General features: G+C 44.3%; 1 protein-coding gene across 3 annotated transcripts in view; it reads right to left on the bottom strand.

Moving 5' to 3' along the window:
• unkl (unk like zinc finger) overlaps positions 1-11,585 on the bottom strand; it is a 171,989-nt gene extending 160,404 nt beyond the window's left edge. For 2 of the 3 annotated variants that reach the window (XM_038820635.1, XM_038820636.1), the window contains exons 1-2: positions 11,502-11,585; positions 11,028-11,237 (exon numbers count right to left, since the gene is read on the bottom strand). In XM_038820635.1, the coding sequence (XP_038676563.1) occupies positions 11,028-11,237; positions 11,502-11,569 (278 nt within the window). In that variant the 5' untranslated portion in view covers positions 11,570-11,585. Of the gene's footprint in view, positions 1-11,027; positions 11,238-11,501 lie in introns of those variants that run through there. The other variant, XM_038820637.1, reaches the window with a different exon arrangement.
• Between the last annotated feature and the right edge of the window lie 3,195 nt (positions 11,586-14,780).

Here is a 14,780-nt window from a genome sequence, read left to right as displayed (position 1 = left end):
TAATTGGAGGCCAGACTGTAGACTTGCAGTGTTCTACCATGCCTGCGTCTATCAGCTCATATCACAACTCCAGTAGTTCATCCTCTGGCTCTGGGACGAAGAGGGCCATCCCCGGATCTCAGGAACGTGACCTTCATTACTATCCAATGGGGTAAAAATCTTTTTTTTTAAATTTAGAGTACCCAATTCATTTTCTCCCCAATTAAGGGGCAATTTAGTGTGGCCAACCCACCTACCCGGCATATCCTTTGCGTTGTGGGAGTGAGACCCATGCAGAGATGGGGAGAACATGGAAACTCCACACGACAGTGACCCGGAGCCAGGGTCGAACCCGGTCCCCGACGCCATGAGGCAGCAGTATGGGGTATAAATCTAATGGGAAAACTACAGGCGCTCCCGAATTTACTGTATTATTACTGGGCGGCAAATGCAGAAACGGTGAGGAGCTGGCTTGGGATGGGGGGGGCACTCCAAATGAGTTAGAATGGAGGAGAGTCTGTGCAGGGGGTTAGGGTTAAGGGCGTTGGCAACAGCGCCGCTCCCGATGGCCCCAGGAAGTAACAGAAGTGGTTGCCCACATTGGTGAGGAATAAAATCCACAATCTTGACAAAATACATCAGTACATCAGAAGTTAGAGTAAAACTATCAGGGAGAGGGATTTGAGTGGGTTAGCCACTCAGGGGTATGATTGAGAGATCAAACACAAAGTTTTAACAGTATTAGTCTCCAGGATACGCTAAATAATCATTGCTCTAAAGTTCAGACATTTCCCCCCCCCCCCCACATCCTTAGGAAACCATATCTATTTTCTGTCAACTAGCAGCGCCAGCCAACCCTACTCTGTACAAGGCTATTGCAGCTTCAAGTGGTGCACTGCGCACACCTTTTTTAAAAAAAATTTTTTTTAGAGTACCCAATTTTTAAAATTAGGGACAATTTAGAGTGGCCAATCTACCTATCCTGCACATCTTTGGGTTGTGGGGGTGAAACCCACGCAGACACGGGGAGAATGTGCAAACTCCACACGGACAGTGACCCAGGGCCGGGATTCGAATCCAGGTCCTCAGCGCTGTAGGCAGCAATGCTAACCACTGTGCCACCGTGCTGCCCCCTGATAAGAATCCAAATGAGCATGTTCTTCCCGGAAGTGGAGGACAAATGCGAACAGTGCAAGGGAGGTCCGGCCAATCACGCCCACACATTCTGGGCTTGCCGGGTTCTAGACACACTTCTTCGAGGCAATGTCCAAGGTTGTGGGGATGAAATGAAATGAAATGAAAATCGCTTATTGTCACGAGTAGGCTTCAAATGAAGTTACTGTGAAAAGTCCCTCGTCGCCACATTCCGGCGCCAGTTCGGGGAGGTAGTTACGGGAATTGAACCGTGCTGCTGGCCTGCTTTTAAAGCCAGCGATTTAGCCCTGTGCTAAACAGCCAATGCCCAAGAGTGGCAGTCTTCGGGGTATCAGACCAGGCAGAACTACATATGGGAAGAGGGCTAACGCCCTTGCTTTTGCCTCCCTCATCGCCCACAGGAGAATCTTGCTCAGTTGGCAATCAGCAGCAGCACCCACGGCTGCAGACTGGCTGGCAGACCTATCGGAATTTCTCCATCTGGGGAAGATCAAATGCACCATCAGAGGGTTTCACAAAAGCGTGAGGGCAATTCATCAGTCTGTGGATCAATCAGGTGGATTGGCCATGCTAAATTGCCTGTAGTGTCCTAAAAAGGAAGGTTGGGGGGGGGGGGGGGGGGATTATTGGGTTACGGGTATAGGGTGGATACGTGGGTTTGAGTAGGGTGATCATTGCTCGGCACAACATCGAGGGCTGAAGGGCCTGCTCTGTGCTGTACTGTTCTATGTCTCTATGTCTATGTTCCAGGACATGATTGAAGCCAACAACAGATAGAAAGGAAGGGGAAAACGCATGGGAGCCACCAGGACTACAGAAAGCAGAAAGGAACAAAGGGTGGGCGGAGGGTAACAGGGGAGAGACTTAAGGAATCGCCAGGAGGGAACTCGGTGAGAGGTCGAGGTGGGGGCCAAAGGGTCCCCCCACAAAGCTATAAGAGCAAAACGAGTGGCAAATAAACAATCTACGGCAGAGGAAAGGGTCTGAGATAGGGTCTGAAAATAGTAGAAATGGGGAAACGGAACAGCATATAAATTGTAAATAATAATCGTTTCAGTCATCTCCTGGACAGTGTAAGAATGTAAATTACAATAAAAAATATATGTATTTTTTAAAAACTTGGCAGCATCAGCAGCAGTCCCAATACAGAACAGCAAAGCCACACAGACCACAAACAACCCAGATCTCATCTCAAGCCTGTGCTATTTTAGTCATGGCATACACACACTTAAGATTCTCCCCTCGCTATTCTTAATTTTTCCCCCTTGGCAGCTCGATATCCTCCACTCCCCATTGATCATTTCAGAGACAAAAATAGACCAGCTTTGGCTTACTGGTGTGCACTCTTGCCTCCGAGTCAGTTTGTGTTGAATCCCACTTCAGAGACTTAAGCATATAATCTAGGTTGGCAATTCAGAGCACTAGCAAGAGTGTGTGGTACGTTCGGAGTTGCCACTGCCACATTTCTTCTGAGGTGTTAAACCAGGACCCCCACCTGCCCATTCAGATGGAGGAAAATATTTCATGCTATTATTTTGAAGAGGAAGAGAACTTTGCCCACCGTCTCAACAATAAATCTAAAGCAGATGATTTGTTCATGATCACATTGCTATTAGCTGTCTGTCGGATCTTGTTCTGCATACACTGGCTGCCACATTCCTTATAATCACAACAGTGGCACAACTTTGAAAGTACATTGTTGCTTGAAAGGCATTTTGGGATACTGAGGTTCTGAAAGATTTTTTTTTTTTAATTTAGAGTACCCAATTCATTTTTCCCAATTAAGGGGCACTTTAGCGTGACCAATCCACCTACCCTGCACATCTTTGGTTTGTGGGGGCGAAACCTACGCAAACATGGGGGGAATGTGCAAACTCCACATGGACAGTGACCCAGAGCCGGGATCGAACTTGGGACCTCGGCGCTGTGAAGCAGCAGTGCTAACCACTACGCCACCATGCTGCCTCGAGGTTCTGAAAGACACTATACAAATGCAAGTTATTAATTTCCAAAATGTACAGCAACTTTGGATTAGGGAAAAGAAGAAAAAAAAATCAGCCAAGACTCGAGCTCTTGGCCATCAGCTAGGTGACCCCTACTGGAAGATGCTTGCAAGGATGTATCCAGTTCAGGTGTAGTAAAGCAATCTGCTAACACCAAGAAATTAATGATGTACTGAAATGCAATCAATGCTAAAACAAGGGATCAAAATAAAATTGGCAAGAGATATGCTAAAATAACCAAAGCTTTCACTTTTACTAAATATTACTGATCAAAATTCGATTAACTAAATTACAATGACCGCGTGGTCAACTGTTATAGACAGTAATTTGAGACTCCCTACTGTTTTAGACAGTAATTTTGAGACTTCCTACATCGGTCAGTCAAAATGACAAACCATTCCAGTCTTGCCATTTCAGCTGGCCAAAAAAAAAATACAAGTTAAGAATCAAAATTTCCAGGGCAGCACAGCGGCAAAGTGGTTAGCACTGCTGTCTCATGGCGCTGAGGTCCCAGATTCGATCCCAGCTCTGGGTCACTGTCCTTGTGGAATTTGCACATTCTCCCCGTGTTTGCGTGGGTTTTGCCCCCACAACCCAAAGATGAGCAGGCTAGGTGGATTGGCTACACTAAATTGCCCCTTAATTGGAATAATAAATGAATTGGGTACTCTAAATTTTAAAAAGAATCAAAATTTCCCTATTTTATTTTACTAAAAGGATTTCTGCTTAAACTTCATTTTTTTCCACACACTCGCCATACATAAATATCAAACTAACAGTGCACCGCCCCTTGGAAAGAACACCCTACACCCAATCCCCATAACCCCACCTAACCTTTTTGGACACGAAGGGCAATTTAGCATGGCCACCCCACCTAATGCGCACATCTTTGGACTGTGGGAGGAAACCAGAGGACCCGGAGGAAACCCACGCAGATGCAGAGAGAATGTGCAGACTCCGCACAGACAGTGACCCAAGACGGGAATCCAACCTAGGATCCTGGCCCTGTGAAGCACTGGCAGACAAGGCTCCATTTTGACATTAAGAATCTCTGACATGGTGTTAAGGAAAGAGACCCAAAAGCTTAACAACTTGGGACACAACCAGAACCCTGTGCACCACCTTGTACTTGATCAAATTAAGCTGAACACAGGAAGATGTGGAGTTGACCCTACAAAGACCATTGCGCCACACCACCTCATCCAGGATAGAGCCCATTCATCCTCCCATTTCACCTTCACCTCATTCAACAGAGCCGTCTCCACGGATAGAGTCTGCCCATAAATACCCGAGATAACCCCCCTCCCAAAAAAACACAAATCTGGATCTAAACAAGTTGGTTGCAGGGAGCTGAAATTTTTCCAACTGCTCTACCTTATTAATTTTATTCATTCACTGGCAAAGCCAAATCTATTGTCGATACCTTCTAATCCTGAAACTATGGAAAGGGGTCTGAAAAAGCAACTAAGTTTAGTTATTCTGATCTTTAAAACAAGTTAAATCTTTATTCATGATTTATGATATTGCATAATAGTATGGCAGACGGACAGGTTACCATCATTAGTCCACTCTGTAATTTATGTAAATTACCCTCTTCAAATAAAGATAGATTTAAAGATTAGCACCTGTAAATATTAATACTGGCAGGCCCCAGTCACTTACTGTACTTTTTGTAATGTTTTAATAACATTAGCAATGGTAATACTGTATTGTGCTAGGAAACCAATAAACGCAGAAAAATAAAGACATTGAGACACTGCTTGTGTTATATACAGCTCCAGACAAATTAACCATATGGCTTCACTATTGTAAATCCTGCTTGAATCTCCTGGGATCCAGTTTGTTTTTTAAACTGGAGTCTGCGCCCAAACTGAGAAAACACAAAATAAACACCTAATTTATTCTAAAGTAATAGTTACATTTTATTTATATTGAGGAACAGATTCAGCAATAGAACTACATAACTACAAAAGGTCTCCTCCACGTGTACAATTAGTAATAGCCACTAACGTACTTTACATCAGCTGGAGATTGGGCAATTGGTTAAAAAAAACAGAAGTGCAATTCTGAGGAAGATGCAGAGGCCTGCAATGGACAGAGTAAGTCCTGGCATACACAGGCATACAGAGAGCACAGCACACCTACAACCAGACTAAGATGATAAAACTGATGCCAACACTGCTGGTGAGATGTAGAAAAGGAAAGGTACAATATCAACCAAAACAACTCATACTGGATAGAAGACATTTTTGAGGATATGTAACAGACATGGTAGATGGGGAAGAAATGCAATGGGTAACATACATATGTAAACATGTGGATAACCTTGGAGCAGATGCATGGGAGATTACTAGATGAAGAAGTGGAATTTCAGGAGGGCAGGAAATGGGATTAAAAATTGGTTAATTAAGAGCAGGGTTTTTTTAAGTATGGTTGCAAGCAGGTAACAATGTCTTTCAGCATTCAGTTCTCCATTTGGATGTATAATTTCACAGGACATTAAGGATATTCCAGATTAATAAGATCATTAAAAAGTCATATGGTTCTATCCAGTTCTAATTTTAGGTTCTATCACAAGAGATACAAATTGAGTCGAGTTGTAACAATGAGCCTATATAAAACCTGTGCAAGACCACAGTGCGAGTACTGTGTGCAGTATCTGGCTGCACAATGCAGAAAAGACATCGAGATATTGGAGTATGCAATGAAGATTCACCGAGATATCACTGCCTGATTTGAGGAAAGACAAATATGAAGACAGATGAAAAATAGGTTATCGCCCCATTATAAAAATGTAAATTGGGGCAATATTATTGAAGTGTTTAGAATTATGTAAGTATATAGAAGCAGACTAGTCTCATTGGTGAAGGGTCACGGATGAGGGATATTTTTAAGATCCCTGTAGGTAAACTTTCAAAAAGAGACGAATTTCCCAAACGACCAATGGAAAAAACCAACTGACATTTTAAAAATACCTTTATTGCATCAAACAAACTAAAATCAACAGTTTGAACATTAATTAACAGGGAACTAACACATCAAACTAAAGAAAAAAGTAAGTTTTGCATAAACCAACTAACATAGCTGAATTAGGTCTGAGGAAATTATTTTATTTTATGCCACACTTCTGACATATGTAGCATTAAAGGAACAATCATAAAGTCATTCACACCAGACATTCACCTCTCTCTGCCATACCAGGTCAAATATTCCATTGTCCTTTCACAATTGCACCATTCAGTCTGAATTTTGCCCAGATACAATTATCACCAGCAAGGTACAACTCAATGATTCCCCTTCCACAGGTCATAACATTCAAAAAATCCAGAATTCCCGAGTTTACTGTGTCCAATTCCTTTAAACAGTTTAATCAGCTCTACATTGGGAGCTTTACTACTTCTCCCCATTTCTTACATGACAGCGAAGAAAGTTCCAATTCTGCTGCCCGTGTTTCTGCAGCAGCTGTTCTTTGCTCTGTGAGAAAGTTGCTGAATTGCCACTTGACAACTCAATGAGTTTCAATTTTGTATTCAAGTTTCTCTTGAGGCCTGAGATCACATGGACATTTCTCCAAAATGAAGAGTTTATCAAGAATTCATCATCCCCTTTTCAGGGCAGTCTGTTTCATCAAGCTAAAGGAACATTTTTAAACAATCGTCATATAAAGTTAAGTGATCATGACATCATTGATACACAGTTAAATGCAGGAAATCTAGAACAGAGGGCAGGAGAAACTTCTTCATACAGTTGAAAGACTGGAATTTATTTCCAGGTTAGTGGTTAAGATAGAAACTGTCAATATTCAGGTTAGCTTGGACAGGTGAGTGAAGGGACAAGAACAGAATAGATAAATGTGATTAGAATTATTTTCAAGTGGAGGGTAAACATGGGTTGGGGGTTGAGTGGCCTGATTTCAATTGCTCCTCCATTGGTGACCATGCCTTCAGCTACCAAAGAGCTGCGTTTTGCAATTCCCTTCTATGTATATCTGGCAAAGTACAATGATGTCATGGGAGGCATGGTGGCACAGTGGTTAGCACTGCTGCCTCTCAGTGCCGAAGACCCGGGTTTGATCCTGGCCCTGGGCCACTGCCCCTGTGGAGTTTGCACATTCTCCCCATGTCTGCGTGGGTCTCACCCCCACAACGCAAAGATGTGCCAGGTAGGTGGCTTGACCACGCTAAAATTGCACCTTCTTGGGGGGGAAAAGAATTGGGTATTTTAAATTTTGGGAAAAGTACAATGATATAATTCATAATTTATTTTTTAAAGTCCAATTATATAATCCATAATTTAATACAAATGGTAAACTTTTAAAGAATAATTTTCACAAAATATGTACAGTTATTGTACTAAAATAATAGTCCAAAAAGGAGAAATAACTGCATTGCGTTTATAAATTAAAGCAGAATTATGTACCTGTTGTCTGTTATTTTTAAAAACTTCTGTTAGTGAATCATTAAAGATGCACACCATAATTTTACGCAGAAGTGCAATGGCACACAATATTTTGACTTCACAGATTTTCATGAGAAACATGTACACCGATGACAGAATAGCGACCCTGGAGGAGCTCACGGAGACTTTCCAACTACCAAAAGGAAATGAACAGAGACACATATAGGTCACAAACATTCGCTACAGGGAAACAACGATGTAACCCCAGCTAGCAGGACACTCACTAGTCGAGGAACTGTTGGGCACAGGCGACCCAGGGAGGGGGAACTGTGAGGACCTGTACAGGCAACTGTTGGAGGATATGCGCTCCCACAAGACAAGACGAGGAAAAAAAAATTGGAGGAAGAACTAGGCAGAGGTGGGGAAGGGGCAACTCTGGATCGAAGGAGGACGAACTACATCTACACATGCAGAGGACTGAGCCTAATCCAGCTAAAGGCGGTGCACAGAGCGCATCTAACCAGAACCCGAATGAGCAGGTTCTTCCCGGAGTGGAGACAAATGCGAATGGTGCCAGGGTTGCCTGGCCAACCACATCCACATGTTCTGGGCCTGCTCCAGACTTTTTGGGTTCTGGACGACGTTCTTTGAGGCAATGTCCAAGGTTGCAGGGGTGAGGGTGGAGCCATGCCCAAAGGTGGTGATCTTCAGGGTCTCAAGAGCAGCCAGGACTAATTATGGGGAGTGGGGCTGACACCCAAACTTTTGTCTCCCTGATCGCCCGCCGGAGAATCCTGCTCAGCTGGTGATCGGCAGCACCACCCAAAGCTGCAGACTGGCTGTCCGAACTGGCGGAATTCCTCTAACTAGTTGAGATACAATTTGCCATTTGAAGGTCAGAACATGGCTTCCATGTTACCAACTTGTTCTCAGACCTCTTCATAGCCAACAACCAGTCGAGCAAGTGGAAGGTGGGAGACATGGGCGAGCCCAAAGAAAACGGAACACGAAGGCCCACAAAACAAACGCGAGGGACAAGCCCAAGGGCATACGGAAGCCAGAATGAACAACAGGAACCCACCGGTTAATATACGTTTGTGCCATATTAGGGAGTACAGCAGAGGCAGATTGGCAAAAGGAGGACCTCAGAGGGAGGGGAGTCAAGTGTATGCAAATACATAATGATCTTGGTTTGTTTCTGTTTTAGTTTTCTCTTTGGTTTTTCTCTTATCTAATTTAAAAAAAAAAAAAATTTAGAGTACCCAATTCATTTTTTTCCAATTAAGGGGCAATTTAGCGTGTTCAATCCACCTACCTTGCACATCTTTAGGTTGTGGGGGCGAAACCCACGCAAACATGGGGAGAATGTGCAAACTCCACACAGACAGTGACCCAGAGCTGGGATCGAACCTGGGACCTCGGCGCCGTGAGGCAGCAGGTCTAACACATTGTGCCACCGTGCTGCTTTCTAATTTTAATTTCTCCTTGGTTGTCTTTGCTATGTATTATGCCCGGTTATGCAACTTGTAATTTAACTTTCAAGTTAAATGTGAAACAAACTGTGAAAACCAATAAAAGACATTTATTTTAACTTTCATGAGATGTTAAATGTGACATCTTCAAATGTTTACTCTGACCATGAAACTAGCCTTCCATTGACGCAGTCTAGTTTCGTCTATTTTATGGAAAACAGTCAACAAAGGTTAACAGAATGCACCAGTATGCTACTACAAATTATTCAAATAACATAATTTCAAGCAATAGTTACTTGTGGTTTGCCACAAACAGTGCAAACCACACAATTACAATAGTGATGACTCTTCAAAAGTACCAAATTGACTGTGAAGCTATTTAGGACAACCTGAGATTGACAGAATAATTTTAGGACAGCCTGAAATTGTGGGAATAATTACATAATTTCCTTGTTTCACATTTCTAAAAAGTCAAGCTTTGAGGCACCGTTTGAGTGAAAAAAAAGTTACACCTCACTACAAAGATCTATTGACGGATTCATATTTAATTTTTTTTTTTAATTTAGATTACCCAATTATTTTTTCCAATTAAGGGGCAATTTAGCGTGGCCAATCCACCTACTCTGCACATTTTTGGGTTGTGGGGGTGAAACCCACGCAGACACGGGGAGAATGTGCAAACTCCACACGGACAGTGACACAGGACCGGGATCGAACCTGGGACCTCAGTGCCGTGAGGCGGTTGTGCTAACCACTAGGCCACCATGCTGCCCGGATTCATATTTAATTAATGAATTATCTTTCAGACTCCATGACTGAAAAGTTTGAACTTCAGAAAAGACCCTTCATTTTCTAATTTACAAAGCTAGAATGCAGTTTCTACGTTAAAAATGATTCTCAACTATAAAAATACAACAACTAAACGCTACAACTTCATCAAGCCTCAGTGACCATCAGGAAGCCAAATTCACTATTTGACATTAAAAATAATTCAAGAGCTCCAAAAGCAGTATACATTTACGCTGCACTTCGATGTAGAAAACAGGAGGCTTTACAGATATATGGGGGAATAAGAGCAAAAAATGAGAGATTAGGTAAGGTGGCTAAATATAATAAACAGAATCGCACGTGCAGATGAAAAACTACTGCATCCTTATGCCCACAGACTTTATCACCTCTCAGGTCTCTAACCACATAACATAAATCGCTTTGAAAGGTAGTGATTGCTTTGAAAGCGATACATGGTAAGATGCAAATTTATGTAACATTTTATATTTAAAATTATATACAAGACCAAAGTTTTAAATAGCCCCAAGAAATAATTTAAACTTTCAACCAAAAAACATTTACAAACAAGGGCTCCTTTCAAAACCAATGTATACATAACTTCTGAAATATCAACGTGCTATCAAGCATACAAACACAAAATACTGAAACTGAAACTACAAATGTTCCATATTTCAGTTTAATCTGCGATCACCATAAAAATACACCTACAGGTAACATATTGCCAAACAAATTCTATACCGAGTGGAGAAATAAGCACAAGTCCCCATCACCCTAAAGTTTGCTACTTTTTGCAAGCTTTATTTCATTCAAACTATCCCAAACATCGCTGACAGTGAATGCGAAACAGTATTCTTAGATCATCGTCTATAACTACTGTACAGATGGAAATACATTTCCCAAGTACACAAACCCACTTTCCCGCAACTCTCGCATTTAATACAACTCCAAGTACATGAGGATTTCAGGCAGATGATGTGAAGTCCAGTCGCCACAGGAGCGAAAATTCAACTCAAATGTACAACACTGCTAGTCTCCCGCTCAAACACAGCGGCCCACTGTAAACAGCCGTGACTGGAGTGAGCGATTCGGAGCCTCAAACACTGCCCGCCAACACAAACACCCACAGCCCGTGGCGACAGGAACACAACAACCGAGCGAGGCGGACCCAGACTCCCCCGAAAACACCACCCGAGGCCCCGCCAAAAGAAAAGACCGTGTCCGGTCCACTCACTCATCTCCGTCCGGGCAGATTCCCGTCGTCTCGTCGTATTTGGTGCAATAAACGTCCGGGCTGTAGTTGAAGGTGCCGTCCCGCCTCCTGATGGGCCTCCTCCGCCGCTGATTGAGGAAATGCCAGTGGAAGCAGGTGAAGGGCCTGTGCTGGGCGCACTTGTGCTGCAGGAAGAGCGGGCATTGCTCCGTCCGAAACTCCTTCAGATATCTGCAACAAAAAGCCCTGAAATTAGCGGCTGCCGAGGGGGCGGGGAGGGGGGGGTGGGGTGGTGCGCTGGGCCTGACGGGCCCGGGGCCTGGGCTCCGCTCCGTGCGGGGGAGGGTCGCTGCTCCGGGGCTAAATTAGATGGGGGGTGGGGGGGGGGGGTAGCTTTGATGCACTTTTTCCCGTTATCTTTTTGGCAACGGGCAGGTCCTGGCAGGCGTTGGGTGCGGTTGCAGTAGGACTGCTGCAGGCGGGATCGGTACTTACGTGTAATGAGACGGTTTCTCCGTCTGAGGAGAAGCGCTCGTCGCAGCAGCTTTCGAAACCGACGGCATTTTTAGTCAAAACAATGGACTGCGCGTGCGCGGCGCGAAGGGCGCTGGGTAATTGGCGGGATGGTTCAAGTGTTGGTCTAGGGACATGTGGTTGTAGCTCTGGATAGGGACAGACAGATCAGACCCGGGTCTGGGCTCAGTTCCCGGGCTCAGCCGGACTGTTGCAGAGATCCGAGAATTTTCCCTGAAATAGCTTTTCATTGAGGGTTCAGACAATGCACAGGTTCAGGAGATGGCCATCCAGCCCCTCGAGCTCGTTACATTGCGTATTTGGACCGTGGCTAACCTGTATCTTAACTCCATCCATCTACCCGCCTTGGTCAAGGATAACAATGGCGACGGAAAAAATACAAAACTATTAGTGTAAATTTGGAAATGTCAACCACCGCCCCACAGCAACCCCCCCCCCCCCCCCCCCCCCCCCAATCTTTGGAGGAGAAGTCCAGACTTATACACCCCTTTCAGATGAAGAAGTGCTTCCTGGCATCATCGCTCAATGGTTAATATCTAATTTTAATGGGTTTTTAATTAATTATTTTATGGGATGGCAAGTCCAGCATTCTCTACCCACCACAGGGCAGGTACAACTATACCACATTGCCGTGAGCCTGTAGGTCAACCCAACAAGAGAGCACAGATTTAAACTGAAGTCAATTTTTAGGACTGATGTAAGGAAGTTCCTCACATTTGGAATTCCCTACATCACAACAGTGACCAGACCTCTACAGTACACCATTGGCTGTGAAATGCCCTGGGTTGGCCACATGAACGACGCTGGAACAATGGTTTGACCTTCGCGCCGCGCAGTGGCTGCACAGCCGTTGCGTCAGGTGGACGCGCAGGTTCTTTCGCGCGAATGGACTAAATATTTTTTCCATGTCGATCTTCAGCTTTATATGCTCCATGCTCTCCTTCGAACGTTAGAATGTGGTGTTTCCATCCTCCTGAACGACTGGAGCAGGCAGGCATTTTCACATCTCGTCAAGGCACGATATCCTGAACCGTTCAGCAGTGACCCAGCGCTGACTGCCAGACCAGCGTCACAGCCCCTACAACCCTCTGCAGCAGGATTGAGAGTGTTCAATCAAATACAAACGGAACTTATCCGCGACTCTACATGTTTCAAACTTGTGCATTCGACTCGACCCTGTCTTAACTTAAATATAAACCGCAGGACATTACACAGGAACAGACCAGTGTAAAACCCCGGCTCCACCCGATTGATAAACTCCCGGCATAATAACTGAATTTTAAAGCGACAACCACTGAACCAAACTAACTTCGCCCAAGTTAGTTAACTCTGCCGCCGATCTAAGTGCGTGAATCCCAGTCTACACCACATCTCGGTTAACGATTATCGGACCGTGTTTTCGATGCCAATCTTCCCTGTAAACAACAGCAAATATCGGAATTTTTTATCACGGACCTTGGGAACGGGTGAGAACACGGAACCTCTTTGTGGGCGATCTGGTTCTGGATCGAAGTTCTTTTACTTGACACTTACTATTCTGTAACCGACAAAGACATTAAATCCGCCTCCTGGGCAGACTACATTGTCCCATTGGGCAGACGCAGCAAGGTGCCACACAAAAAGCTGCTGCATGAGGTAAAGGTGCAGGCATTACTGGTAATGTATTAGCATGGATAGAGGATTGGTTAATGAGTGGGGATAAATGGGTGTTTTTCTGGTTGGCGATCAATGGCTAGTGGTGTGCCTCAGGGATCAGTATTGGGACCCCAATTGTTTCAAATTTACATAGATGATTTGGAGTTGGGAACCAAGTGCAATGTGTCAAAGTTCGCAGATGACACTAAGATGAGTGGGAGAGTAAAATGTGCAGAGGGCACTGAAAGTCTGCAGAAGGACATAAATAGTTTGAGTGGGCAAGGGTCTTGCAGATGGAGTACAATGTTAGTAAATGTGAGGTCATCCATTTTGGGAGGAATAACAGCAAAATTGACTATTATTTAAATGGTAAAATATTGCTGCATGCTGCTGTGCAGAGGGACCTGGGTTTCCTTGTAAATTAATTGCAAAAAGTTGGTTTGCAGGTGCAGCAGGTAATTAAGAAGGCAAATGGAATTTTGTCCTTCATTGCGAGAGGGCTGATTTTAAAAACAGGGAGGTTATGTTGCAGCTGTATAGGGTGCTGATGAAGTCACACCTGGAATACAGTGTATAGTTTTGGTCCCCTTACTCGAGAAAGGATGTACTGGCACTGGAGGGTGTGCAGAGGAGATTCACTAGGTTGATTCCAGAGTTAAGAGCGTTGCCTTATGAGGAGAGACTGAGTAGACTTGGACTATACTCATTGGAATTTAGAAGAATGAGGTGGGATCTTAAAGAAACATATAAAATTGTGAAGGGAATGGATAAGATAGAAACAGGGAGGTTGTTTCCATTGGTGGGTGAAACTGGAACTACGGGGCATAGTCTTAAAATAAGGGGGAGCAGATTTAGGACTGAGTTGAGGAGGAACTTCTTCATCCAAATGGGTGTGAATCTGTAGAATTCCCTGCCCAGTGAAGCAGTTGAGGTTACCTCGTTGAATGTTTTTAAGGCAAAGATAGATAATCTTTTGAACAGTAAAGAAATTAAGAGTTACGGGCGAGTAAGTGGAGATGAGTCCACAAAAAGATCAGCCATTATCTTATTGAATGGTGGAGTAGGCTCAAGGGGCCAAATGGCCTACTCCTGCTCCTAGTTATTATGTTCTCATGTTCTGATGCACATCTCTCTAGACCAGCGGTTTTCAAACTGCGGGTCACAACCAGTGGGTAGGTCGCGGGCAGGTGCCAGGAGGATTGTGGAGCGATCGGTCGTGGCATTCTCGATTGTGGGATAAATGCCCAGTGGCCACGACTGGCTTTAAATGTGAACGATGCAGTCTTCCCACTCGAAGTGGCGGCAGAGAGCAGGTAATGGACACGGCACATACACTAATGTCACGCACCCTGTACGTCCGTGCTTTTGGCGCGCAATCACGGAGGCGAGATTCCTTCATTTTCTAGCCGCGAGCAAGCAAGGCAACAGATCTGTGAAGAATTGAAAATGGATTGTTTTGTTATATGGAAGAGAGGGCCAGAAACACAAACAGACTAGGATCTCACAACTGAATCTGCGAGAGAGAGAACTGATCAGAAGAGTCCACGGCAGGACAAAGCAGTGTTAAAGTGAGCTGTTTACAGATTTCCAGGGCCTCTGCTGAAC

This window comes from Scyliorhinus canicula, chromosome 15, assembly GCF_902713615.1.
Source record: "Scyliorhinus canicula chromosome 15, sScyCan1.1, whole genome shotgun sequence".
Classification (NCBI taxonomy): domain Eukaryota; kingdom Metazoa; phylum Chordata; class Chondrichthyes; order Carcharhiniformes; family Scyliorhinidae; genus Scyliorhinus; species Scyliorhinus canicula.
The sequence above is the reverse complement of the archived record's forward strand: the minus strand, read 5'-3'. Positions and strand labels throughout refer to the sequence as shown.